General features: G+C 40.9%; 1 protein-coding gene and 1 pseudogene across 2 annotated transcripts in view; one reads left to right on the top strand and one right to left on the bottom strand.

Moving 5' to 3' along the window:
- Positions 1 to 1,449: 1,449 nt before the first annotated feature.
- LOC113926517 lies at positions 1,450 to 2,556 on the bottom strand (annotated as a pseudogene).
- An 11,128-nt stretch (positions 2,557 to 13,684) lies between these two features.
- Positions 13,685 to 24,043, top strand: part of ABCD3 (ATP binding cassette subfamily D member 3) — an 81,356-nt gene continuing 70,997 nt past the window's right edge. The window contains exon 1 of one of the 2 annotated variants that reach the window (XM_027622230.2): positions 13,685 to 13,921. In XM_027622230.2, the coding sequence (XP_027478031.1) occupies positions 13,812 to 13,921 (110 nt within the window). In that variant the 5' untranslated portion in view covers positions 13,685 to 13,811. Of the gene's footprint in view, positions 13,922 to 20,812; positions 20,916 to 24,043 lie in introns of those variants that run through there. The other variant, XM_027622236.2, reaches the window with a different exon arrangement.

Genomic DNA, 24,043 nt, shown 5'->3' on the forward strand with positions numbered 1-24,043 from the left:
TCTACGGTGATTTTTTGAAATCTTATTTGAAATCTAGCTTAAGGAAGAAAAACACCATTGGCAGTTTAATTGAAAACATTCAGGACTGAGGAATTAGCGGAATTTGCCCCAAAACATTCTTTTCAATAATTTAGTTGTACTGCAAGCAGTTTAAGCAAAGCTATTTGGACTTTGTTTTAGGAACAGTTATGCCCTCTACAGAGAAGAATCGGTAATTGTGATGCCATCTTAGCCATTTTCCTGATGAGAGGGAATCAATTACTTACTGCTTGACACTGGGGGAGAACTTACCCACCTAAATTCTTGGCTTGGAGTAGGAATGGGGTGAAATAACCTTTAACTTAAGAACTTTGGAACAAAGAGGGGAGCTGATGCAGTATCTGGGACAAAGGTGGGCCTAAGATTCAAAGGAGAGACCTAAATGTTAATACATACTCAGGAAGCAATCTTGCCCTATGGGAAAGGAGGGCGCTCCTAAGGGTACCAGCCTGGTGCAACAGAAGTATCAAAAAATGTTTACCCTGGTTTTTAATACAAAGTAAACATTGTCTTTTCCAGAAACAAAGGCAGAGCTTGAGAACAGCATTTCCTCCACACTTTCTGCCCTATTCTTGACTGGAATAGCATTTTATTACTGCCCACAACTTATTTATTTTACATTTAAAAATTTAAAAAGGTTTTTTTTAAATTTATTTTATTTATTTTATATGGCTCAGTTGGAGGAGCATGTGACTCTTGATCTCAGGTTTGCGAGTTCCAGCCCCGTGTTGGGTGGAGAGATTACTTAAATAAATAAACAAACTTAGAAATAAATAAATATTAAAAAGCTGTGGAGTTTTTGGGCGCCTGGGTGGCTCAGTCGTTAAGCGTCTGCCTTCAGCTCAGGTCATGATCCCAGAGTCCTGGGATCGAGCCCCACATCGGGCTCCCTGCTCAGTGGGAAGCCTGCTTCTCCCTCTCCCACTCCCCCTGCTTGTGTTCCCTCTCTCTCTGTCTCTCTCTCTGTCAAATAAATAAAAATCTTTAAAAAAAAAAAAAAGCTGTGGAGTTTTAAAATTCATCAAAACACAGCCAGTCTCACACTTTATTTCTTTTGCCCCTGACCACAGATGTATGTATCAACATTGATGCAATTTTAAGTGTTAATCTTTTTACTAAAAAATCATAAGCATCTTCTCTAAGTTATTACAGTCTCTTAAGTATACTTTACACAATTAAGTTTACTGGTAGTTTCCCTTATAAAAGATGCTACTTTGTCACTCTAGGAAATTTACAATTCAGAAAAATAAAAAATTAGAAGAAAAAAAGCACCTATAGTTTCACCACATATAAAATTCACCCACTATCTGTATTTTGGAATCATTATTATAATATTTAATCATTGAGTAATTTTCAATCTTTTTTTCAGTGTTTACAATCAATTTTATTTTAATATAATCTAAACACATATCATTTAGAAAATACCAAGAAGAATTTATGTATAAGAGTTGATGCTGGGGCGCCTGGGTGGCTCAGATGGTTAAGCATCTGCCTTCGGCCGGGGTCATGATGGGATCGAGTCCCGCATCGGGCTCCCTGCTCGACAGGGAGTCTGCTTCTCCCTTGACCCTCCCCCCTCTCATGTGCTCTCTCTCTCTCGTTTTCTCTCTCTCTCTCAAATAAATAAAAAAATCTTAAAAAAAAAGTTGATGCTACTGCATTTGACTGGCAAGTTCTTGCTACTGGCATAATCCAGGAAACACCTGCGAGGAAACCATATATATAGGAATAGATGTTGTGGCATTTGGCCCCCAGTTTGATAGCTCTTTGAGACAACTGAAGTTGTCAATGCTTGGTACTAGACGTAAAGTTTCATTTGCATTGATTGCATTCATTGCATGCATTGCATCAATGCATGCATTGATGCATGATTGCATGATTGCATTAATGGTTGCATTCATTCTGCAACCGTTAAGACTTTTTATGCATCTTGTATCTAAATTCTTAAGCAGGCTATAGTCTCATAAACTCAAGACTTCTGGAAGAGTCTGCGGTGCTAAACCTGCAAAGAAAATAACAACCTCTATCTCATCAAAACGCAATTGGATGCCTCTTCAACAGCCTTTTATATGTACCCCTAATCTATACGATCCAAACGTTAAAAATTTTCCTCCAACATTTTCCAATTACAGGTTGTGGAAGATTTTTGCTTTCACTGATTTCTCGGATCCACTCTTTTACCAGGTTATTTAATTTTCCTCAAATTAAAATCTTGCGCTGCAGTTCCTCTTCCTCTTCAAAAACCCCAAAGGGCTTCAGAGTCTCATTTGGCTTCTGTGTAAGGAGGCAGTCAGTCTCCTTGGGGGCTGCTAAGCTGATAGGAGAGGTAAGGTCACAGCGCTTCTGCGGCTGCTGCGTTTGCTGTCATCCCGGCGCTGTAACTGGAAAGTGCAAGGTGTCCTCAGCGGACACCGCCCAGTCGCTTCCGGGTGCCGGCCCGCCCTTCCCCCCGCCCCGTTCCCACCCACCCCCCCGCCCCGTTCCCACCCACCCAACGCCGTCTTGCGCGTGATCCATTGAGGAGGCGTGGGGCGGGGCTCTACGGCCCTGACTCCAACCACCTTCCCCCGCACCGCTCCCGCCACTCAGCCTTTCTCTTCCTTCCACTTCGTCCTAACATGTCCCCGCGAGTAATTTTTTTTTTTGTCTTGACAGAAATAATTTCATTATAATAGGTGATTGTGTTGAGATTCCTGGAGGGAAGTAGGGGCTGGAGGAGGTGGTAGAATTTGTTTGTGATGGTGTGTAGTGCTGTTCTACAATCTTTCTCCTTCAAAGCATAGGGTAGAATTCTAGTTCTCCACCCTCTTGACGTCAACCATAGCTTAACTGATGGGATAGGAGTAGGAATGGCATGTGTCTTGCAAGTGGGAGCCTTTAAAAGGCAGCGCACAGCTTGCTATGCTTCTTTCCTCCTGCCTGACATGCAAAGTGCCAGAGGGTGGTAGTTGCATCAGAACAGAGAGGGAACCTCGAAAAGGTGGTTAAAGAAAGTTCAATGAAATTACTACTTACAATTGTGTGACAAGATATAGGGAAAGTATAGAAGCTGGAGGAATACCACAGGTCTAGCGACAGCAGGAAACCTAAAGTCTCTACACGGGAGGAACAAGAAGAGTAAGGGATGGCTGAAACCAGCGAGAGTGCGGTAGCAGGAGAGAGTCCGTGGGAACCGTGGCCTTTGGCGTAGGAATGCATAACCCATCACCTCACCTAGAGGCAAAGAGCCGATCAAGGGCATCAACCCAGCAGTCTTTCTCTGCCCTCCCATTTTCCAGTCTCCTGCCAATCCTTCCCATTGGCCAAACTCAGCTGGAAACCTGATTAATGCTGTGGATAAAAGTCAGGATCTTGGGGCACAGAGCAGAGTGTGAAAAGATGGTGAATGGATCTGAAAGAGCAAATAAAGGCTCTGTCCCCAGTCAACCCTCCCTCCTTCCCCCATCAATGTCCATTATGATTTTTTTTTCCCCAGGTGGAAAATTCTTTTCCCACCAAACAGCTTACACCCAGAGTCCCATCAGCTAGTATAGCCTCCCCAGGTGTTATCAATTTAGTCTCACCTGAAACCTAAGATATTAGCCACCACCAGTGCTCTTCATATAAAACTGTGGATCTTTTAAAAAGACGAGAGATAATCAGTTAGCATAAAACACTGTTGCCACTGTCTAACATGGACAATATCCAGCACAGTATGGTCCTCTGGCCCCTTAACATCCATGTGACTCATAATTTGTGTTCTTTGATTATGAGGCAATTGGCGCTCCCTGGAAGAAAATGGTTCGCAGATGAAAATGGGACCAAGAAAGAATTGGATATCAGGGTAGTAAGGGCAGAATGACAAACCAGGAGCTTCTGAGCTGAGTTGTCTTCATCATCATCAGCATCCAATTATAGAGGCCACAGTCTTGATCAGCATGCTGTAGCCCATCTTTAGAGGGACATAGGATCCAGACCCAGAGAAGGGACTTAGTAAAAAGTAAGTGGTTAACAGGCTAACAGGCTGGCCTTCAGGGTTGGATACTAATTCTATTTGGTAACAGCACAGAAGTTCAGGGGACAAGCCTCTTCCATCAGGATTAGATAGACAGGAAGCAGCCAATGCTCATATAGCACACTGTCAATCCGTAAATATTGAGCATTATTTTGGGTCGAGTACCATCTTGAAAACTGGAGATATGATGTTTAAAAAAGGGGGGGGCTGGAAATCCTTGTCTTTATGGAGCTTGGGTAGAAGTGAGGGAGGCAGAAGTCAGATACATTCATTCAAACATTTCATTAATTAATAATACAGTAAAATGTGCCATGGAGAACTCTGTGGCAATATCCAAGTACACAGCAGGGTCCTACCTAGTCCAGAGACTCAGGAAAGACCTCTCAGGGAGATGAATGTATTGGAATGTATCTCGGGATCATTAATGGGCAGGTGTGAGAGCAGCGGACCATGTCTGGACACCACCCCAACATGGTGAAAGGGCTCCCAATCACTAGCCTACCAGTCTTGACTCTGCCAAGCTGCAGGCCTGCACAGGACAGAGCCAGATGGAAAACTGGCCCTGGAAGAGTCCAGAAGAGACATAGCTGGATACACGTGGTGGTTCCAATTCCATTTCCTCCATGAGTCTAATATTTCTGTGTGTGTGTGTGTGTGCGTGTGTGTGTGTGAGAGAGAGAGAGAGAACACTTTTATGTCTCTGTCTCTGCTGTTACTTCCTTGTTTGCTCCAATGTTGAGTCTGGAAACCAACACCAGCAACCATTAACAGTGAATCTCAGTTACTTGAGGCAAATTCTAAACTTTCTCACATCATTCCTGCCTCTTTCCTTCTCTTCGTGGTTCCTGTGTCTTCTCAGATTTGATTCATTTTGTGTGGTGGCTAAGAACTCTAAAGTTCTATAAACCTAGGTCCCAGTGCTGGCTTCCCCAGTCAGCCACTGTGAGACCTTGGGCAAGTTCCTTACTGTCTCTTAGGTTCAATTTCCCCGGTTATAAACAGAGGCTAATAACAACACCTCCCTCACAGGGTAAGTGTGGGAACAGAATGGGATATGCCACTGTAAATGGAAACTCTAGTTGTTATTGTTTTTCCTTTTTCACCACTCAGACCTAACAGCAAAATCTAGATCCCAAACTTTGACACTCATCCTCCGCTAAGACACTGACTGCAGTTACTCTCAGGGCTGCTTCCCATAAACACCTTACCTGGCCTCTCCCTGTAGGACGCCATGACAGGTTTGGCCATGAACTCAGGGCCCCTGGGGATATCAGGCAGCTCCTCCTCATGGGCCTTCTCCCCTCCATTCCTTCTCATTCCTTAAACGGTTCCTAATGTGGATACAAGTTTTTGTGGGGTTCTCCCCATATTTATGGAATAATTTTACATAAACTCTTCTTAATTTGAAAGTCACACAAATATAAGGACATGCATTTCTATATCTGAAAAAAACCCTAACAACTGAAATGGCGTTAAGTTGCTTTGTACTAATGTTAATGTTTTCTATGGGTCTATGGGCCTGGATGGGAATGAAATGGTTCCCCAGCCTGGAACTAGATAATCTCCTGAGGTTCTTTTAGAGATACGAAAAGCAAACTAATGGCAAAATAATGAGTTTTAGGTTACACGATGTGCAAGGTATGTGCCCAGGCTTTGTTGGTAGGGTTGAGATGTTCTTGGCCTGTATTTCAAGAAAAAAGAGTGTAATCATCTATAATTCTTTAATTCTTTTTAGGATTTATTTTTTTTATGCTAGTTTCTTGCTTGATCTTTGGATGTAACAATAGAGCTCCTGATTAGGCACACATATTTTTAATTGCAACACTGAATGCAATTTATCCTAACATTTTTCTAAACTTTTTGGGGGAAGCAATTTAGGTTTATGGATGTTTCAAAGCTAGTACAAAGATAAATTACAAAGATAGCACAGAGATAAGTTACAAAGATAGTACAGAGAATCCTTGTACAGATATTTCTTGGAGATCCTGCTGGTTTGGTTCTAGACCCACGGCAATAAAGCAAATATCACAGTAAAGCAAGTCAAATGAATGTTTTGGTTTTCCAATGCATATAAAAGTTATGTTTACACTATACTGCAGTCTATTAAGTGTGCAATACCATGATGTCTAAAAAAAGAATGTACATACCTTAATTAAAAAATACTCTATTGCTAAAAAAATCCCAACCAGTCATCCAAGCCACCAGCGAGTTGTAATCTTTTTGCTGGTGGTGATGTTTGCCTCAATGTTGATGACCACTGACTGATGAGTGTGGTAGTTGCTGAATGGTAGGTTGGCTGTGGCAATTTCTTAAAATAAGACAGCAACGATGTTTACTGCACCATTTGACTCTTCCTTTTATAGATAATTTCTCTGTAGCCTGTGATGCTGTTTTTACCCACAGTAGAACTTCTTTCACACTTGGAGTCGGTCTTCTCAAACCCTGCTGCTTTATCAACTAAGTGTATGTCATATTCTAAATCCTCCATTATCATTTCAACATCTTCACAGCATCTTTACCAGATTCCAGCTCAAGAAACCACTGTCTTTGCTCATCCATGAGAAGCAGCTCCTCAGCCGTGAAAGTTCAGTCATGAGATCGCAGCCGTCCAGTCACATGTTCAGGCTCCCCTGCTGCTTCTAGTCCTCTCGCTGTTTCCATGGCATCTGCAGTTCCTGCCTCCACTGGAGTCCTGAGCCCTCTAAGTCACCCATAAGGGCTGGAATCAACTTCTTCCAGACTCCTGTTCATGTTGATATTGTCACCTCTTCCCATGAATACAAGTGTTCCAGCGGCACATAGAATGGTAAATCCTTTCCAGAAGGTTTTTGATGGACTTTGCCCAGATCCATCAGAGGAATCACTATCTATGGCAACTATAGCTTTATGAAATGTGTTTCTTACATAGTAAGACTTGAAAGTCGAAATTACTCCTTGATCCATAGACTATAGAATGAATGTTGTACAAATGGTGTTGGGAATATTGGACAGCCACATGCAGAAGAATGAAACTGGACCATTTCCTTACACCACACACAAAAATAGACTCCAAATGGTTGAAAGACCTAAACGTGAGACAGGAGTCCATCAAAATCCTAAAGGAGAACACAGGTAGCAACCTCTTCAACCTCAGCCACAGCAACTTCTTCCTAGAAACATCGCCAAAGGCAAGGGAAGCAAGGGCAAAAATGAACTATTGGGATTTCATCAAGATAAAAAGCTTTTGCACAGCAAAAGAAACAGTCCACAAAACCAAAAGACAACCAACAGAATGGGAGAAAATATTTGCAAATGACATATCAGATAAAGGGCTAGTATCCAAAATCTATAAAGAACTTATCAGACTCAACACCCAAAGAACAAATAATCCAATCAAGAAATGGGCAGAAGACATGAACAGACATTTTTCCAAAGAAGACATCCAAATGGCCAACAGACACATGAAAAAGTGCTCAACATCATTCGGCATCAGGGAAATCCAAATCAAAACCTCAATGAGATGCCACCTCACACCAGTCAGAATGGCTAAAATTAACAAGTCAGGAAACGACAGATGTTGGCGGGGATGTGGAGAAAGGGGAACCCTCCTACACTGTTGGTGGGAATGCAAGCCGGTGCAACCCCTCTGGAAAACAGCATGGAGGTTCCTCAAACAGTTGAAAATAGAGCTACCATACGATCCAGCAATTGCACTACTGTGTATTTACCACAAAGTTACAAATGTAGGGACCCGAAGAGGTACGTGCACCCCGATGTTTATAGCAGCAATGTCCACAATAGCCAAACTGTGGAAAGAGCCAAGATGTCCATCGACAGATGAATGGATAAAGAAGATGTGGTATATATACACAATGGAATATTATGCAGCCATAAAAAGGAATGAAATTTTGCCATTTGCAACAACATGGATGGAACTGGAGGGTGTTATGCTGAGTGAAATAAGTCAATCAGAGAAAGACATGTATCATATGACCTCTCTGATATGAGGAATTCTTAATCTCAGGAAACAAACTGAGTGTTGCTGGAGTGGTGGGGGGTGGGAGGGATGGGGTGCCTGGGTGATAGACATTGGGTAGGGTATGTGCTATGGTGAGCGCTGTGAATTGTGCAGGACTGTTGAATCACAGATCTGTACTTCTGAAACAAATAATGCAACATATGTTAAGAAAAAAGAAAAAGAAGAAGATAGCAGGAGGGGAAGAATGAAGGGGAGTAAGTCAGAGGGGGAGACGAACCATGAGAGACGATGGACTCTGAAAAACAAACTGAGGGTTCTAGAGGGGAGGAGGGTAGGGGGATGGGTTAGCCTGGTGATGGGTATTAAAGAGGGCACATTCTGCATGGAGTCCTGGGTGTTATGCACAAGCAATGAATCATGGAACACTACATCAAAAACTAATGATGTAATATATGGTGATTAACATAACAATAAAAAATTTAAAAAAATAATGCAGCAATAAACATAGGGGTGCATGTATCCTGTCAAATTAATGTTTTCGGTGGGGTTTTCTGGGTAAATAGAAGTGCAATTACTGGATCACAGGGTAGTTCTATTTTTAACTTTTTGAAGTAACTCCATACTGTTTTCCACAGTGGCTGCACCAGTTTGCATTCCTACCAACAATGCAACCCACCAACAAGTGATTCTTTTATAAGCAAAGATGAATTTTTCCTCGTGACTTGAGGTGTTTACCTTGTCAGAGAAATAATGCCAGTTTCTCTTAAGAGACACCCTACTGTAGGGGCACCTGGTTGGCTCAGTAGGTTAAGTGTCTACCTTCAGCTCAGGTCATGATCCCAGCGTCCTGGGATTGAGCCCGGCATGAAGCCTGCATTGAGCCCTGCATGGGCTCCCTGCTTCTCCTGCTCCCCCTGCTTGTGCGCTCTCTCTCTGTCAAATAAATAAATAAATCTTAAAAAAACAAAACTAACACCCTACTATACATTAATAGAATTATGTATGAGACAGAAGCAGCACAAGGGAGGACGTGATTAACTTGGCAAGAGGTGCGGGGTGGGGAACGTGACCAGAAAAGACATGTTGGAGTAGGAGACCATCAAAATTTCATTTTAAAGGATGAACTGAGTTGAGAGTGAGGATGTTAGGATAGGAAGGGATTGGTATTTCAGGCAGAAGGAATAGAATATTCTAGGGAAGACCACAGAGGGGAATAGCAGTGTACATTTATCTCCTAGGGCAGAGGTGGAATACATCTATTCCAGGGGAGTAGTGTCAGGATAGGAATTCAGAGACGTAGGCAGGGCTGATATCATAACTGGCTTTGTGTAAGATGCTAAGAATCTTGGAGTTTACCTTGGTGATGAGGATCTAGTGAGAAATTATTCATTTGCCTCTCATTGTCTTCCCTGACAAGAATGCTCCACTTCTGTGCTCCTGCCCTCAGGTAAATAATATCGTCCTCTCTGGCACTCAACCAGGAAATCTCAGAGTGGATTTAAATTTTCCTTCTCATTAAAGAACAATCTCATCATTTCCACCCAACTGGAATCCACAAAGTGCTTTCTTTCCTGTTTGCTCTGTGCTGCTTGACTCAGGTGTTTACAATCTTTCACCTAGATTATTTCCAGAGTGTCCAGACTGGTCTCTCTGCTTGATATTTCTTCCTTCAATCCATCCTACACATTGCCACTGGCACAGTCTCTTTAAATAAAAGTTGAGGTCACTACTCTTCCTCCAAACCTGGACTCCTCCCTCCTACATGCAGAATAAAATCTCACCGGGCTAACTGGGTGTTTTAGATCTTTCAAAAATCGACCTCCACTAAACATTTCAAACTTTTGTCTCGTTTCACACCCCTTCATGAGCCTCCATCCAACACCATACTTAATCATCTTGCTTTGTACCTTCTTGTGTCTGTATATTTGCTCCTGTTATATCTTTTCCTAAAGCCCCTTTCTTCCATCTATTTTTTGAGGCTTGACCCAAATCACATCAGTTGCATAACACATTACCCTCAAATTTAGTGGCTTAAAACAATGGTAAACATTTATTGTCTCCCACAAAGTTTTTATGAGTAAGGAATTTAGGAGAATCTTGGCAGAACGTTCTGGCTCGGGATCTTCGTAAATTTGCATTCATCCATGGGGATGAACAATCTGCTTTCAAGGCTGGTAAGTAGGTGTTGGCTCTTTCTGGGAATCCTCAATCCTTCTCAAGGACTGTTTGAGGGCACTTTGTGACAGCTGGCTTCCCCAAAAGCAAGCAATCCAAGAGACCAAGGTGGAAACCATAGTGCCTTTAATGATCTGGTCTCAGATGTCACATATTGTCACCTTCACCACACTCTTTTGTTCACACAGACCAATCCTGACATGAGGGAGATTGCATAGGGGATGAATACCAGAAAGTGAGGATCATTGGGGACAATGCTGGAGGCTGGCTAGCACAACATCTCTTCAAGAGACTTTCTAGATTTCCCAACTCCATGGGCCCCTCTCCTCTGTCCTCTGTCCTGTGCATACCAAATTGCCTAATTATTGAATTTAAAAATCAGAGCTTTAGGATATCTTCCAATAAAAACAACATTTTCTTAATTATTAACTATTATTGTGAATCTGAAAATTTGTTTTGGTTAATTATCAAAGGGCATAGTGCTGAGGAACTTTGTTCTCTAAAATCTTAAGTTGCCAGAAACTCTGTTGTTTTGGAACTCATATTAGTGAGACAGAACATATCTTTCTTACCTGGGAGATGTAAACCATCCAAATAAATCACATTAACTTGGAGAAGCAGCCTCAATTGACAGTGCAGAGGTTCAGATAAGGGGTTTTTGGACACAATATTCTACATTAATGTTAAATTTATATTTCCAAGGGAATAGAACCCAGAGGATGCTTCTCAACTCAGATCTGATATTAACCCCTTACAGATCTGATTTGCTCTCAGCCTATTAAATACTGTTTCATTTAGATTCTACCTAAACTCCTCCCTTCTTCTAATACTATAATGACCCCTACTTCTTCCTTTTTTTTGGAGACATGCCCATAATTCCTCCGCTGTGTGGTATCCTTTCTGTAGCAAGTTAATAACTTAACTTTGTTGGGTTACAGTTTTGTCCTTAGTGGTCTTTTCCTGATGGACTTTATGAACAGCTAAAATTATTTGAACTCACATTAACTAAGTTCAATTTTTTAGAATCACCCATGCTTCTTGAACATGGGTGCCTTTTTTTATTTTTTAATTTATTTAAATTCAATTAATTAACATATAGTGTATTATTAATTTCAGAGGTAAAGTTCAGTGATTTATCAGTCTTATACAACACCCAGTGCTCATTACATCACGTGCCCTCTTAATGTCCATCACTCAGTTACCCCATGCTCCCCCACCCCTCCAGCAACCCTCAGTTTGTTTCCTATGAGTCTCTTATGTTTTGTCTCCCTCCCTGATTTTGTCTTGTTTTATTTATTCCTCTTTTCCCTTACACCTCTGTTTTGTTTCTTAAATTCCACACGAGTGAAATCATATGATACTTGTTTTTCTCTGATTGACTTATTTTGCTAAGCATAATACCCTCTAGTTCTATCCACGTTGTTGCAAATGGCAAGATATCAATTTTTTGATGGCTGAGTAATGTTCCATTGTGTATATATACCACACCTTTATCCATCTTTACCTGTTGATGGACATCTGGGCTCTTTCCATAGTTTGGCTATTGTGGACATAGCTGCTATAAATAGCGGGGTGCAGGTGCCTTTTAGAATATCTTGCCTAATGGGTCATTCTTACTCTCCTCTGAACTGTACTCTATTTCCTAAATATATCTTTCCTCTAACCTTGCATGCTCTTGCTTCATTGTTACAAACTCCAAGATGATACACTTTCTCCTAACACTTTTACATTACTATGCAATTTATTGGTGAATTAGTAATTTTCTCTCTTGTCCTCCTGCACAGCTCTTTCTCTGGTCTTTTAGGCTTTAGCTACAAAATCATCTTCTGTCGAGCCCTAATAGAAAGTTCTAGACAGGGGCGCCTGGGTGGCTCAGTCATTTATGCATCTGCTTTCAGCTCAGGTCATGGTCTCAGGGTCCTGGGATCCAGCCCAGCATTGGGCCCCCTGCTCAGTGGGGAGTCTGCTTCTCCTTCTGCCTCTGCCCCTCCCCCCTACTTATACACTCTCTCTCTCATGTTCTCTGTCTCTCTCTCTCTCAAATAAAATCTTAAAAAAGTTCTAGACAAAACTAAGCATTTTTTATGCTGTCATAGTACAAAAGGTGTTCATACCTCTAACGTGACACTTAACATATTTATAACTTTTTTTTTCATATTTTTCCTCCTCTACCCACCTTTGGAGAGCAGAGATTGTGATGTTTTTATCTTTGTATCCTTGGTGCATACCAAATTGCCTAACTGTTGAGGGAGGTAATGAAAATATCTATGTGTAAGCAGAGAATTTTGTAGAAGCTCCACTTTAGCAAAATTTACACAATTGAACACCTCAACACACACATACACAGCTTGTGTTTCTTGTAATCTGTATTAGGCAACTACCAGTTTATATTGAGTAAAAACCTGGGAAAACGACTGTTTGTGGGCTACTTTAACATGAATGTGTATTATGCAAGGTTTTATGTACTTACTTTCTGACTGATAACTCTTTCCTCCAGTTTCTCCAAATGAAGACTTGGGGGATCACTACATTACTGTACATATGCCAGTCTAAAAGCTAGGGATAACGATTTCTGCAGTATAGGACCAGCCAGAAGAATGCTCTAATCTGTAATGCCCTTCTGATTCTGGGAGTAAGGCCAGCATTCACACAATGCATGATTGTTATTTCTGAATGTCCCTTTGCAAAGAACAGTGTTTCTCAAACTTTCTGTTTGATCAGAGCCACATTAAAGAAACACACTCCATATCACTGCTCGGGACACATGGACACAAAACTGAAATAAAAATTCTCAGAACAACTTGTTTACACGTGAGGCACTCTGAGTTTTCTATTGTCTTCCGTTAACCGATTTCTCTCTCTCTCTCTCTCTCTCTCTCTCTCTCTCTCACACACACACACACACACACACACACACACACACACACTCTGCTGGTCTCAATCTACCAAACTCACTCCACAGTCCCCTAGAGATTATAACCCATGGTTTAGAAAAACCCTGGCTTGGAAAAAGGTCTTCGATTTGTATAGTCATTCTTCCCACATTTCCCTACACCTCTTCGGAGTTTCCAACAGGTATTTTCGTCTAAATAATCACTGTGCCTTCAGTTTTGTATAAATGATCTATGATGGGGCCATTCCCCTTCTTCCTGCGTTCCTTTAAGAGGGTGGTAACTGCACTTCACGGTGCGGGGAAGGCGGCAGGCGGAGTAGCAGGTCCCACTAGGTCCCGGTGCAGGGTAGGCCTGCTCTTCCAGTTTTTGTGAGAGCTTGAGCGGGTGTGCAGGCGCGAAGGTGTGAGTAGGGGTGAGACAGGGGCAGCACGAACGAGCGCCAGAGAAAGGATCAGCGGCATCTTGGCGCGGGCAATCCGGGTGACCCTGCGGGGATCCGCGCGTGCGCAGAGAGCATCCCAGGACTGTTCCGGCCTTCGTGGCGCCCGCGCGCGCTCCCCCCGAGCTGAAGTCCGTGGTGGGCAACGGCGCGCGGACGACGCGGCGGCGCGCGCCAGGGGGCGGTCCTGCGCTGCCTGCCCCGCCCTCCCTCGGCTCGCTCTTCTCCTCCCAGTCTCCCCCGCGCTTCCTGCACTGGGGCTTGTCGACGCCGCCGCTGACCTGCTCCCGGCTCGCTCGTACTGGCGGTTCCATGGCGGCCTTCAGCAAGTACTTGACGGCGCGAAACTCCACGCTGGCCGGGGCCGCGCTTCTGCTGCTCTGCCTGCTCCATAAGAGGCGCCGCGCCCTCGGCCTGCACGGGTAAGAAGGCCCTTGGCCGCGCTGCCTTTCCCGGGCCCGAGCGGGCGCGTCCCGCGCGCTCTCCCTTCTCGCCAGGCGCCCGGAGGATGGGTCCCTTGGCCCGGCTGGGTCAAGCGTAGAGAGGTTCCCCACTGCCGCCAGGCTCTAACGTCAAGGTGTCTGGTTTTCCCCGTGCCGCCGTCATCCCCAGTTTTCCCTGCTCCCAGTACTCTGCCCCCAGCAATGTCTCTTTCCTCCACACCCGCTAGGAAACCTGTGCCTCCTGCCCCCAGGCCTCGTCTTTAGTGCTCCCTAAGCCCTACTCTGACTCCGGGAGCGTGAATCTTTGCCCAGCGCACTAGCAATCCTGAGCCTCTGCCCCGAGGCTATCGCCCCCAGCTCACCTCCTGTATCAACTTTCTGGGTATGTTCTAGTTTTGTCATCTCATCTCCTGAGAGACCGTGGGTTTACTTTGTGGACGTGTATGTGTGATTTGAGGCTGAGGATTGGACTCGCCAGGATGGAGGCTGTTGCCTCAGTCGCTTGGATGGGGTTTGGCATGATTCCCTAGTAGTTGCTGTTCAAAGTCGTGAGGATTGTACATGTGAACGCTCGTGGGTCCATTTGGTAAGATTGCTTTCTAAAGTGGTGTTCCCTCGGAGTTGGTCAGTGAACTCCCTGACATTTCACCTGGAAAGGCTGAATTTGGAGAGCAAGGTTCCCTCCCTTGGCTGTTCAGGTGGAAGGTTAAAGTGTGATTTAGCTGAGGATCAAGATCCTTTTCTTTCTCCTCGAGAGAATCTTAATGTTTAGCTTTAACTTTGGGCGATTATAAGATTAGAGGAAGGAAAAGAGAGAATTGAGTTACTGTTGTGGGATTAAGACATGATATTTTATTCTCTGGGAGACACTTGGCTTCAGCAAACGAATTAGTAAAGGTTACTTCCCTAGCATTCTTGCCAGTCATTGGATATTCCATATTAAATCTTGGCATACTGCTTCCATGTATTTTATTTAATTCATCTCTCTGGGCAGGTACTGTTGCCTCTTGTTTTTGTTTTGCTTGAAATATCTGATTAGTAGTAGACTTTGGAGTAAATCACTAACAAGCGGCCTTCCATCCATGAAATGCTCACTAACCTTCTCCTGTCTTATCTTACTAAGGTCTGAAGTGGTGGTCTTTCTTTTCCTTTCTCAATTCGATTAACTGAGTTGAAAATGATTTGCATCTTTGTCCAGACAATACAGTACCAATTCACTTTTCTTCTATTCAGTTAGCTTTTAAAATGATTTCTTCTGGAAAATATAAACTTTTTTTTTTCTATTGTGTGCTTTCTGAGCTCCCAGTTGCAAATGGAAGTTATTTGTTATCTGGGAATATGTCAGAAAATGTTAAATGCTATAAAATAACTTTGAGTTACTTTTTATTAGAGAAATGCTTCAGTGCATAGAACAGGTGTTTTAGTATGAGGTAGGGGATTTGAGGGCAGTTCTAACAGCTGTGGCTTACTTTGTTTTATCAGAGTATTACATGTGTAATATGGAATTTAGAAAGGTACATATTAAGTGTAGAGCTTGAAGAATTTTTACAGATAGAACTCACCCATGTAATCAGCACACAGATCTGCACCCATATAAGAACATTATCAGAAACTCTCATGTCCCTTCCAGTCACAGTTTAGATAGCTAGTGATTTATAAGGCTGTAGATTATTGTAAGGAAAGTTTTAAATATCATCTCCTGAGAAATAGCATTAACAGTGTAAAGGAAATTGTCATACTAAATTTTAGGTGTTTTTTCATTTACATTTTATTGTAAAATGCTTTGGAAGTCTTTTTGAGAAATTTAGTACTTTTTGAGGGATTAAGTTATGCAACAACTAATTTACTGAACAAAAGATTGTTAACCTTGTGCATTGGCATGAATAAGGAAAACCTTTATTTTCCCCATTAAATATTTTGTGGGAGAAGAAGGCAAATTAAGAGCAGATAAGCATGAAGTTTAAATTACTGCGATAAAATAATTGAATTATTTTAAAACCATCAAGAATGGTGTTGAGTCTGTTTTTGTAGATGTTGTATTTCCAGAAATTTTTGGATATCTTTCAAATGCTATCGTTGGCTGCACAGTTTGAAGATTAGGAGATTAGAAAATTCTGACTTTATATCTTACTGGCTTTTTGGGTATCGTTTTTACAGGGCTAATTTTCCTATCTGGTGCTTAATTAAGGAACCTATGGCTGCTTGGCCTTTTTTCATCTATGCTATGAACAATAGATTTTTCTTAGAAGGTATTCCTTAGAATCAATTAGGTAATAGAACTAATAAAACCACTTTAAAAGTTACAGTGTCACATTATACCAAACATTAGAATAAATAATTTAATTTTCTGAGTTATTTTTTAGTTTTGTTAATGCATTTTTTTCAAAGTGAGCAGAATAATATAATGAACCCATCTATACACTTTACTGAAGAAGTGCCATCAACATTTTGCTATTCATGTTTCATCTATAGCCCCTTGCTCCCACCCCTTATTTTTACAGGTTTTTAGGTAAATTTATATATATTTAACGGTATAAATCTTGGTTATACATTTTTTTAAGTAAATGCGGTGCAACAGTGTAACACACCCCTATCATAAATTAGAACATTTTCATCTTAGAAAGTTGCCTTGTGTTCATTTCCCACTACGTATACTAACTTTTTTCCCCTTAATTTTAAATCATGCATTTTAAAATCATACATTTTATTTTATGTATTATTTATGGAGAATAGTGGAATCTGTACTCATGGATAAAGGAGACCATCTATTCAGTTCAAAGGAAGTATCTGTTTCAAAATGTTGTATTACTGCCCTAGGTGCTATGGGATGGAGGTGTGTGTGTGTGTGTGTGTGTGTGTGTGTGTGTGTGTGTATTACACATACATTAAAAAATATGACATCTTTTCATAGGGAGCTTACATTCTTGTTAGGAAGAAGAAATTTAAATGCAAATTAGTTAAAATTTTAAGGTGGTGACAGAATGCAGTGTACAGACAGACATGCCTTTGAAGTTCTGAGAAAGGAAAGATTAATGTGTTTGGGAAGAGTTAAGGAGGGCTTTAGGAAGAATATGAGCTAAGCCTAGAAAAGGGGTAGGAGTGGATAACTGCAGATAAATTGAATGTTAATAGCAGCCTTTATCAGATTTTTGTTGCATTTTGTGGTAGGAGGAAGCTTTGTGGAACCCTTTCAATCCATCTTCCACTGCCACCAGCACTCTTTTTAAGAAACAATTATGATCTTGTTATTCCTTCATTAAAGTCTTTTGGTTATTCTAAAACACAAAATTCTTAGCACGAGAAAATTGTGTTCATGATCTGGTCCTTTACTACTTCTCCTACTCATCCAGCCATATGGAGTAACAGTCTGAGTAAGACAGGCTTTGCTCAGCCTTTGCTATCTGATTACTGTCATCCCCAACACTTCTCCCCACCTTTTGGTATTTATTTTCTTTCAAAACTCAGTCCAGTTAACACTTTCTCTTAGGTGTTTTCTGTCTTTTCCCGATTTCCAAACTGATGTTGTCCTTTGCTCTCATGATATGCTAAGCATTACTTCACTAGTTAGCACTCTGTATTGTACTAGTTTATTTTCTTGGCTTCTGCCTACATCAGAGTGAGTTTCTTGAGAGATGTACTGCATCATGTATAAATTAATAGTTTGCACATGTCACAGGATAGACACTAAGTGTTGTATGGGGTGGGCAAATTACGTAGGATAGTTGAAGAACTTTTTTTTTTAGTTGAAGAACTTTTAAGGTTAAGGGTAATTGTCTGACAGTTGGGGATGTAGGACCAGTACAAACATGAATAGAGGCATTAGGTTATAGAGGTGATAGTTGTATATGAGAGTATATAACATGGGCAAGGTATTAGGAATTACAGGCCAGTTTTAGAGGGCAAAGAGACCAGTCTGCACTGCCGTAGAATTTTATAGTCTTAAACTAAACACGAGAAACAAAAACAGAACAAAGCAGTTTCTTTCCCTTCCCATGAAGCTTGTCAAGTTCAGATTTCTTGTCCCTCACCTGGTCTCACCTTACCTGGCTAATCTTATATGCCTTTGCCTGCCAATGAGCATGCTCTGTTCCAGATAGACCAGTTTTGCACTGTTCTCTGAACAGGCCACATTCATCCCAGACCTTGGAGTGTTATTCATATTAACCAAACCTGGAATCTCTGTCCTTATATTTTCTGTTCTTCAGCTCTTATCCTTTAAGGGGTAGGTGAGAGTCATCTATTCCATGAAGTTATCATTTAACAACTCTGGATGATCTGAATAATGATCCTTTTTAACTTCCTGAAGCATGAATTTAGGTACCTTATTTTTATTTTTTATTTTTTTGGATCAAACCATTTTATTGAGGGGCCTGGGCAAAAGGTCAACAGGCTGGGAAGATGGTGAGATTTGACGTCCTTAGCCCGGCTGGGATCTCTCCAGCTTCACAGTTGTCAAAAGCTTAGGTACCTTTCTTGTTTTATGTCTTAATTGCTTGACTGGGTATGACCTAGTTGTCAGCTATCAGGGTGTAGCCAAGTACCCCAGCTTATGGAGTGATCCTTTATCCTTTTCAAAGCCCACTCTGTAGGTGGTGGGAACACAGTTTCCTCCCCTAAATATTTCTGAGGAGTTTCAGGGAGCTTTTAGTTTTCTTAGTTACACCTTATTTAAAATTTTGTGTCTCTCTGTTTTATTTTATTTATTTATTTAAAAAATTTTAATATATATATTTTGGTTTTTTTATTTTTTCAATTTATTTTTTTTAAAAGATTTTATTTGTAAGTAATCTCTACATCCAGTGTGGGGCTTGGACTCACAACGTGGACATCAAGAGTCGCATCCTTTTCCAACTGAGCCAGCCAGGGGTCCCTAATATAAATATATATATTAAATTGAAGTATAGTTGACATACAGTGTTATATTAGTTGCAGGTGTACAACATAGTGATTCTACAAGTTTATTAGTTATGCTATACTCATCACAAGTCTAGCTACCATCTGTCACCATACAAATGTTATTACAATACCATTGACTATATTCCCTATGCTGTACCTTTTATCCCTGTGACTTAGTTCCGTAACTGGAAGCCTGTACTTTCCAGTCCCCTTCACCCATGTTGCCCATCCCCTACTCCCACCCCTCTGGCAACCATCAGTTTTCTTTATGTATAAGTCTCTTTCTGCTTTTTGTTTGTGTGGGGTTTTTTTGGATTCCACATATAAGTGAAATCATATGGTTTGTCTTTCTCTGATTTATTTTACTTAGCATACTGTTGTCTGGGTCCATCCATGTTGTTTCAAATGGCAAGATCTCTTTTTTATGGCTGAGTAATATTCCAGTGCGTGTGTGTGTGTGTGTGTGTGTGTGTGTGTGTGTGTGTGTGTGTGTATAATATAAACATTCCACGTCTTTATCCATTCATCTATCAGTGGATGCTTAGGTTGTGTCTATATCTTGGCTATTATAAATAATGCTGTAATAAACATAGGGGTTCATATATCTTTTTGAATTAGTGTTTTTGTTTTCTTTGGGTAAACACCCAGTAATGGAATTACTGGATCGTATTGGTACTTCTATTTTTAATTTTTTGAGGAACCTCCATACTGTTTAACACAGTGGCTGCACCAATTTACGTTCCTATCAACAGTGCCTGAGGGTTCCCTTTTCTCCACATCCTTGCCAACACTTGCCATTTCTTGTCTTTTTGATAGTAACCATTCTGACTGTGTAAGATGATAATCTCATGGTTTTTGTTTGCATTTCCCTGATGATTAGTGATGTTGATCATCTATTCATGTGTCTGTTGGCCATCTGTATATCTTCTTTGGAAAAATGTCTATTCAGGTCCTTTGCCCATTTTTAATTGGAGTATTTGTGGGTTTTTTTGATGTTGAGTTGTGTAAGTTTTTTGTATATTTTGAATATTGGCCTCTTATTAGATATACCATTTGCAAATATCTTCTCCCATTCAGTAGGTTGCCTTTTTGTTTTGTTGATAGTTTCCTTCCCTGTGCAAAAGCTTTTGCTCTATTTTAGATCCGACTTATATCTTTTCTCTTGAGCCTTTTTGGTATCTGCCTTGATTCCTATAAAGCATCAGCCACAAAGCAGGTAATTGTAGTAGAGTTTTATCGAAAATTTGGGGGTGATGGCAGCGATTATCTCTCAGCATAGTGAACAGTTTCAGATGGAGACATTCTTTCATTTATAAGTTCCTTTCCTTTGACATTTTCATTGTTGGCAGTTTGTTGACTATTTTTCCCTGAGCCTCAGCCTCGTGGCCTTTTGCTAGATCTTTTCTGTACCTCTTAAATGTTCTCATATCTCTAGCTTTTACTCCCTGCACTCTATCCCCACAACTTTACAGCTTTCCTGCATACTTGGAATTCAGCTTTCCTTCCTGAGATCTGCTTCTTTCAAATCAAGCTCTAGGAGGTGCTGGCTTCCCTTTGCTCAGTTTCACAGGCCCACTGAATGTTTTGCAAAGTACAAGCATGAGTCAGGTGAGGGGCTGGAGATTCAGGAGACCCTTGGGATGAACCATGAGTGGATGTTATAGGCCCCATTTTGGATCCTCAGAATAAAAAGAGAATGCTTAAGCAAAAGGCCTCAAAGAATTTGCCAGGAAAAGCGTTTGTATACTGAAACCAACTGATGCAGGTCAGGTCCAGAAGCAGTGTTCTCAGAACTGTGTAGCTGTCTGTGGTCTGCTGTTTAATTAATTACACTTCTCCATTTTTGGCACAATAGCATCATTGGCCAGAGATTCTTTTTCAAGGTTTTTTGCGCTTGCTCTTGCCTTGTCTTGTATGCTCTTTCCCCACATATCCACAATGCTAACTCCCTCCCCTTTTTCCATCTTTTTTCAGATTTCTTCTCAGGGAGACCTCCCACTGCCATTCAGTTTAAAAAAGCATTCTCTACGCACACACTGCTCACTTTCCCAGCTTTTCCTTACCACTATCAAATGCGGTATTTATTTTACATACTTATCTTGCTTATTGTATGTCTCTGCTGCTAAGATGTAAGTTCCATGAGGGCAGGAATTTTTGTCTGTTTTGTTCATTGTTATAGCCCCAGTGGCTAGAACTGTGGCTGGCATATAGTCAGCTCTCAAAAAAAAGTTTGTTGACTGACTCTGAGAATGCTCATTTCTTAGGGCTGTGGTTACTGTTATTTTAAATAACAAATTTTTCTTGCTACAAATGTAAATGTCTCCTTAAGTATATTATGAGCTGTTTAGGAGCTGGGCCCCTTTTATATGCATGGGTAAAACAAGTCTTAGAAATTTATGAAAATGGTATCCTTACTGTTTTATCACCTTTTCACAGTTAACAATACAGTGGAAACATTAAAGATGATTTAAAAAATTAAGTTATCCATAATGTCATCACTGTAACATATATATTATTTTATTTTTGTTACCTCTTATTTCTCATTTACATGCAAGCGTTCTTACCTAATTATAATGTACATGTTTTGCTATTTTCATTTAATATGTAGACATCTTTCCTATGTTTCTACATGAACTTTGTAACTATGCTCTTTTAAAAAAAGATTTTATTTATTTGCGAGAGAGAGAGAGAGAGAGAGAGAGAGAGAGAATGTGAGCAAGCGGGGGGAGAGACAGAGGGAAAGGAAGCAGCAGACTCCCTGCTGAGCCAGCGCAGGCACACAGGCACGCAGGCACACAGGCACGCACGCAGTATTCTATCCATGCAGTATTCTATCCATGCAGTACTCTATCTGATCCCGGAACTCTTGAGCCACCCTGGTGCCTCCGTAACTATACTTTTAAAGAAATACATAATATTCCTTTGTGTGACTATATCATAATTTATTTTGGGCATCTAGATTGCTTCTGTAATTTTTCTAGATAAATGCTAAATATTTTTGCAGGTGAACATTTCTGTCTGTGCTAAATTATTTCCTGGGAATAAGTTGCCAGAAATGGGATTATAGAATGAAAGCTTATGAACTTTCCTTGGTGTTTATGGAAAGGGTGTGAACATTCTGGAGCCACACAAATTACGTCTATTACTTCTCAAGAGTTGTGCCACAGTATACTATGACATGAGTGCAGATTTAATTCTCTCATCATCAATAAGGGGTGTTTGAAATTTTATTACTTCAAAGGTGTAAAATGATGTCACGACATTTTAACTTGCAAGAATGCACATTTTTACATGTAGCAACTTGATCTTTATTATGGGGGCAGTTTGGCATACTATAAAACAAGGTATGGTCTTTGGAGTTAGATATGGGTTCAAGTTTTTATGCAGCTATTTGCTAGATCTGTGACCTTGTACAAAGTTTACTCAGCCTCTGAGCCTCAGTATTCTCACCTGCAGAACAGGGATAATAGTATTTACTTAACTCAGTGGTTGTGAGGCTTAAGTCAGAAATTGTCCTGGGGCGCCTGGGTGGCTCAGTCGTTAGGCGTCTGCCTTCGGCTCAGGTCGTGATCCCAGGGTCCTGGGATCGAGCCCCACATCTGGCTCCCTGCTCCACGGGAAGCCTGCTTCTCCCTCTCCCACTCCCCCTGCTTGTGTTCCCTCTCTCGCTGTGTCTCTCTCTGTCAAATAAATAAATAAAATCTTTAAAAAAAAAAAAGAAATGGTCTTAATCAGTAGTCGCTGGAACAAAGCTCAATAGAAGATAGCTTTAGTTCCCTATGCTTGCTGAAAGGAAAACTAAAAGGACAGCCAAACATGCCACTATTAGATTCTCAAAAACCATTGAGCCTTCCTAAAAATTTCCTCAGATGTGCCCATGAAAATCTCCCTAAAGAAGCCTTTTTGTATTGATAGGATCATTTACTTTCAAAGTTGGAAAGTATTTACTTTTACGTGACATGGTTTCAGCCTCTGTGTTTTTTCATTTGCTGCTTCCTGAATATGATGTTCTTTATTTCTACACCTCTTAAAGAAGAAGTCCAAAACTAAATTTATTATTTCTAAGTATGGTCTGACTGACACAGAGTGGAATGGCCTGTTACTTGCTTTGTAGATCCTAAGATTTTGTTAAAATAGGTGAGGTTACATTTATTATTTTTGTGACAATCAATACTCTTCACTTGGATTTCGCTTACACAGTTGTTTTCTCTTCATTTGCTCTCCTCAACTTGTGTTTGATTTTTTTTTTTTTAAATTAAACCTGGGTGCACATATTTATACTTTGGGTATATCACTTCTTCTAAATTTTTTTTTTTGATCCTGTACATTTAATTAGTATTCCTTCTCTGTATTTTCCCAGTAAATTTAAGTTATTGGACAGGACCAAGTATAGAACGGTGTGTTTATACCTCTCTTACTTTTCTATTATTTCATACCCTTTGGATGTTGTATTAGTTCTCATCTTCAACTTACCTAACACTTTTTCACACCTTTCCTTCTGGTGATGACCTGGCACTCTGACCCTAGGACTACGCATCAAATCCATATTGGGCCAGTTGGAGATGTTTCTGCTGGAGCTGGTGAGGAAGGGTCTTTCTTTCTTTCTTTCGATTACTTATTTATTTGACAGAGAGAGATAGAAAGTGTGTGCACAAGCAGAGAGAGCAGCAGAGGGAGAGGGGGAGCAGCAGAGGGAGAGGGAGAAGCAGGACCCATGCTGAGCAGGGAGCCCAATTCGCTGCTCAATCCCAGGACCCTGGGACCAAGACCTTAGCAGACGCTTAACCGACTGAGCCACCCAGGCACCCTGGGAAGGGTCTTTCTTTTCTGGTCATGGAGCAGTGAAGATGGGACCCTAGAGTGGCATCAGTTTCTTTTGCATGGAAAAGGTGGAGAACTGATTTGGTCCATCGTCAAATGCTTTGTAGCATAATAACTAAGTTTACAGAATTTTCATGATCCCTTCAGAGAAGAGAATGAATTTGGTCCAACGTGACTTTTTGGTAACTTGTGCTTGTTCCTAGAATTTACCACTTCTTCCAAGTACTGTTGCCATATTGTCCATTTTCATAAATAAGTTGTAATTTTTTCCTAGGATCAACATCAGTCTTATCCATGACCTGATGAATATCATCACCTTTTGATCTGTTACAATAAAATCCAAACTGGAATTATGAAGAATAAAGATACTCTCTTTGCAGTTTT

This window comes from Zalophus californianus, chromosome 4 (assembly GCF_009762305.2).
Source record: "Zalophus californianus isolate mZalCal1 chromosome 4, mZalCal1.pri.v2, whole genome shotgun sequence".
Lineage (NCBI taxonomy): Eukaryota > Metazoa > Chordata > Mammalia > Carnivora > Otariidae > Zalophus > Zalophus californianus.